Genomic DNA, 5000 nt, shown 5'->3' with positions numbered 1-5000 from the left:
AAGCACTAAGCAGGCCCTGTAGTTGCTTAGAGCACTTCACTGAGCAGACAGCCAGCCAGCACTGGGGGGGGGACAGACAGCACTATGGCCACAGCCATGGAGCCCAGTGCAGGAATGTGCCATGTGACAAACCCCAGACCGTTTGGTCTACTTTTAACACCACTACCTTGCCACACACACACACACACACACACACACACACACACACACACACACACACACACACACACACACACACACACACACACATACACACACACACACACACACACACACACACCCGCACAAGCACCCTCACACAAATGCACACACACACGCACGCGCACGCGCACATGCACACGCACACGCACACGCACACGCAGACAAACACCTCTGTTAAGAATGCTCTAAAGCCTGGCAGCCAGTTAATCATTCAGTAGCAGACCCAATGGCGACACCACCTTCCTTTTGCAGGGGGGCAGTCAGCAACAGGCTCTGCTGCTACCACTGCCCCAGGCCCTGTCCCTACTCTTACCCCTACTACAGCCTCTTGCCCCAGCTCCAGCATTTACCGCTGCCTTTGCCCCTACCCAAGCTCCTGCCTCAGCCACTACCTCTGGCCTTCTCCCTGCCCCAGCTCTTGCTCTTGCCCAAGCTCCTACCACTGCTCATGCCCCTGCAGAGGTCCACCGGCCTGACCACTACAATGGGCCAGTGTGCAAGTGTGTGAGAGTTGCTGATGTCACAGTGAAAGCATTCAGATTCACCCCTCACGAAATAAGAACAATATTTGTTTAGTTACAGCCAGTGCACCAGCTCTGTAGAGTCCTGCTGGCAAGGGAATACACAATTCTAGGAACCTCATAATTATGCCCCCCTTAGGATAAAGACGTGAGGTTTTATGTAAACCACCAATAATTTGACCTTTTACAAAAAGGTCAAAGGAAAAAGGTGTGAGAAGATGTTGTATGTGTGAGGCACTGGAAACTCTGTTGCTGATGTCTGAACTTGGTTTATGACTGGGGATGCCAGAAGACCCCTCAGTCAGGGCAGACCCCATTTGTTTTACTCAGAAATAAGGAAACATATTTAGGATGTTGTGTAATCTGAATTGGCACCCAAATATCATAGATGGAGATCCGAAATATTATCCCGTCTCATGATATATATAAATACTTGTTCAATAAGCACTTGAGGGGGAAGGCAATGATGAAACTATGTCATAATAGACTAGATTGCATGCACAGTGGGTTGACTCTGAATCTGGAAATATAGTGTTCTATACAAAACCTCTGAGCATTAAGCTACTTATAGCTTAAAGCTCTTGTTTTTGATCACTGTTCTTTCTTGGAACTACCAAGCCTTCAGATCCCTGAGCATATTCAAAGAGCTGGAGAGCAGGTCTAGGCATGACTTGACAAAAGAGCACATAAAAGATGATTGGGGTCAAAACATGCACAGATAGAGAGAGAGAGAGAGAGAGAGAGAGAGAAAGGGGGAGCCATGGAACAACAGTGAATACAACATTTAATTATCCTCATACAGTGAGGAGCACCCTGATAATCATAAAATTGATGAACAATTGATGAACAGTTTACTAATGATTTCAGATCAAAAGGCTCTCGAGTGGGGACACATTCAACTAGTCTATTTACATGTTTACAACGTTTCTTTTGTGGAGGTCTCTCTGTCTGGCTCCATAAAATTTACATTTGTCAACATTATGGGAATGAGCAGGCACACACGAACCAGTTTACACCTGAAGGCTCTCAGTTGGAACTCGTCTAGTCTCAATTACATTTCACACAAATAGTGGAAACATTTTATTATTCAAACAGAGCATTTTACTTAGATTTCACTACACCTGGAGAAATGTATTAAGTTTCAACCTCAGATTCCAGATTATTGTGATTCTTACCTCCACCCATCTCTGCGCTTCCAAGAAGGCATCGTCGCAGCTGACAGCAGATTGCTCGCGCCACTCCATCTCAGTCACAGATCGCGACTCGTTGATCTATAGTTAATATGAGTCCTCAGTGAACGTGTCAAAGAGGTCCCCACCAATTCACCATACATTTCAGTCACAAAACTATAGTTTAAGCAATCGTAATGTATCTTTAAAAAGTGTCCCTCTTCACAACAGGTGAGCATCATGCAAACTACAGCTGGTCATATTATTGCCATTGTATTTAGCTGATACAGTAAATACAGTATGATACATGCAGGGTGCAACAAATCTTCTTTATTCCAAGCCTTGGTGTGTAACCTTGGCTACCTGGTCTCCCCCGAACACACCTTTTCACACCCCGTTATGATTCACCCAAGGTTGGCACTATGTAAACTCTATGCGTCTTGGCAAGACAAACACAACACTATCAGAATGTAAATTTGCTATTGAAGAAGAAGGTAACCAGAGGCAAAAGAGACCTGGAAACTTACCACCCGAAACTGCCTTAAGAATCAAGAGAATTACAACTTTCCTCCGCACCTACTTCTCTCCTGACAACTATGGCAAATATATTGTGCACTTCACGATTTGTCACGCCCCCCAGCGGAGGATGGTAAATATGCTCACATTAGTGGCAACAGTAGGCCTACTTGAACAGTACATTCGTACCTTTAATTTAGGAAGTTCCCCAACGGCAGCAAAGGCATAATGTCAATCATTCTTTATCCACACTGGCATTGCATGGTGTGTGCGGTATGCATGAGAGTACAATCAAACAAACAGACTCCAAGAAATGTGGTATTTATTTGACAGAAAGTCTAATTGTTTTTACAAAAAGGTAGGCACCATGTCAATGTGTATGTGTTGGTGGTGTATCACATTTGTTTTTTGTACTTGTCAATCAACAATTAAATACACCACTAATGGTTCATTACTTTGCTACAACTCATTGCAAATGAAGCTTTACTATGTTTCTCATTTTTGAAGAGGAATATAATTATCCAATGACCTTAGGATAGGTAGGAGCTTGGGCTTTTTGCATACATGTTACTATTGACAAATTAAATACACCCTGTCAGTATCATCTTGGAAAAGTTACAGGACTTTCAAAATCATAGCAATCATAGAGATCATACTATAGTGCTGTATACTTCTATAATAGTGCAGAGTCAGGGTAGTCAAACTGAGAGCTGAATTACAGTAATACTGGGGTATTTTAAGCAATAACAGAAAAGGGTATATATTGCATGACAAATGTAATCTGACAATTTCTCATACCCTTCTTATAGTGCCAGTCAACGCAAGCTTTGCTTACTTTACGATTATATATATTTTCCCCATTAAGCATTCTTCTCATATTACAAGCTAACCTACTCAGTAAAAATGCTAATGTCCTAACAAATTCAGCACTTGAGAATGATTGGCAGTCATGTTTTCTCAGATTGGTAAAAAGAAAGTGTCATCATGAGAGTTGCAGCTTCATGCTTTGGAGAGGGCGACGACGGTAAAGCGCAGCTCCTGTGGGTCCCGAGCCATGAATGTCTTACATACTCCTGTGGCATCCTGCAGGAGAGAGTAAACAAAACAAAAGTTATATAAAACAAATATGCACTTTAAACAAGAAATATAACATAGAAAAGGTACAACTACACAATATGGAAATGTCATACATGCTGATGACAATATGATAGGAGTTCATATAATGTGTCATGTTCTGGAGGAGTAATATTCAGAACTTGCTTACAGACAATGTAAAAAAAACAACTAAATAAATAACAGATTTTCTTTTTACCTCAAGGAAGGTGTCTTCTGAGGTTTTCCCATGAGTAATGGGGAAAGGCTTGCGGCCATCTAGAGAGAGGCGAAGAATGCATGTGATAAAAAAAACAACCCAAAAAATCCAGTTTCATAGTGACTAAGCACTAAAACTAAAAATGAATCCTGGCATTTCATGTGCATAGAAAACAGTTTCTTTCGTTGATGTTCTTCTTTGATAGATATCACTTACCCAATTCGTATAAATGTCCCCCAACATTCACAAAAGCAATGAAATGCAAATCCACTTTTTCGTCTAAGCTTGGGGCCTATAAAAACAAACAAACCATTAGTCAAGTCATGTTTGGACCAACCACATACAGTGCATTTCCATTATAATGAACCGTAGGTAACTTCCCAAACAAATTCAAAACTCCCAAGAGGATTTGCTTATTTACTGCCTTCAACCAAGTTGAAAATCAACTCTTCATAAAGCTGCTATAGAAAAGACTATAATTTAACACTCACCTCAGTCTGTCCTTCCTGTGCACTAGATTCATGTGTAACGCGGATACTCTGGAAGAAAAAAAAAACCAACAAAAGCATATAATTTAATTTCAATTACTCAATTTCCCTACCACTGTCAGCAACCAGTCCAGCCATTTGTGTTGTGTAACTGACCTCTAGCCTGAGCACATTAAGTATGAGGTCCGAGGCTCCCCTATTGTGGCTCCAGAGGGGAAAGAATATTTTGAAAAACAATATACAGTATACACTGTACAGTATAAAACTGCAATCCGTCGTTTAAGATGAAAACCTACCAGACCGTGGTTGCTGATGCATCGATATCCACACGTTGTTGCTGGCTAAAATTCATTGTGCCACAACATCACCAACATTAGACAGGTGTGATGGTGTTGCTCAGTAAATTGTTTTCCGGCAAGATGTGGGAACGTCAGTGCATCTGCAAACACGGTCGGGTAGGTTGTCGTCTTCCAACGACGGATTGCAGTTTTAAATATTGTTTTTGAAAGATAATTTTTGGCTAGTATGGAAGTAGAAGATTTCAGGTTTGCAATAAGGTACTGTATTGCAATCAATGATTGAATGAACCTAAGACCGCGTAGAACAATTGTGTGCCGTAGGAGTCAATCCTCTCGGCAGCCACAATAATAACTTGGACCTCATACTGTATACAGTACAGTGTTAGCGCTCGGGCTAACTGACCTCCAGCTACTATTGATATCTCAACATGAAAACCATGTATAGAATCAATACTGTGCTTCTGATAATTGTTCCATCATACCTCATCTTTCTC

The 5000-nt window shown here is 41.6% G+C and overlaps 2 protein-coding genes across 2 annotated transcripts in view; both read right to left on the bottom strand.

Moving 5' to 3' along the window:
• The window catches only part of lmo7a (LIM domain 7a), a 52372-nt gene extending 50313 nt beyond the window's left edge, over window positions 1–2059 (bottom strand). The window contains exon 1 of the mRNA XM_083681577.1: window positions 1898–2059. Coding sequence (XP_083537703.1) covers window positions 1898–1966 — 69 coding nt within the window. The 5' untranslated portion in view covers window positions 1967–2059. The remainder of the gene's footprint in view (window positions 1–1897) is intronic.
• Window positions 2060–2712: 653 nt separating this feature from the next.
• uchl3 (ubiquitin carboxyl-terminal esterase L3 (ubiquitin thiolesterase)) overlaps window positions 2713–5000 on the bottom strand; it is a 2747-nt gene continuing 459 nt past the window's right edge. The window contains exons 2-5 of the mRNA XM_083682617.1: window positions 4211–4297; window positions 3936–4011; window positions 3720–3778; window positions 2713–3490 (exon numbers count right to left, since the gene is read on the bottom strand). Coding sequence (XP_083538743.1) covers window positions 3407–3490; window positions 3720–3778; window positions 3936–4011; window positions 4211–4297 — 306 coding nt within the window. The 3' untranslated portion in view covers window positions 2713–3406. The remainder of the gene's footprint in view (window positions 3491–3719; window positions 3779–3935; window positions 4012–4210; window positions 4298–5000) is intronic.

This window comes from Argentina silus (assembly GCF_951799395.1).
Source record: "Argentina silus genome assembly, chromosome: 12".
In the NCBI taxonomy this organism is placed as follows: domain Eukaryota; kingdom Metazoa; phylum Chordata; class Actinopteri; order Argentiniformes; family Argentinidae; genus Argentina; species Argentina silus.
Note: the sequence above shows the minus strand (reverse complement) of the source record. Positions and strands in the feature narration are given on the sequence as shown.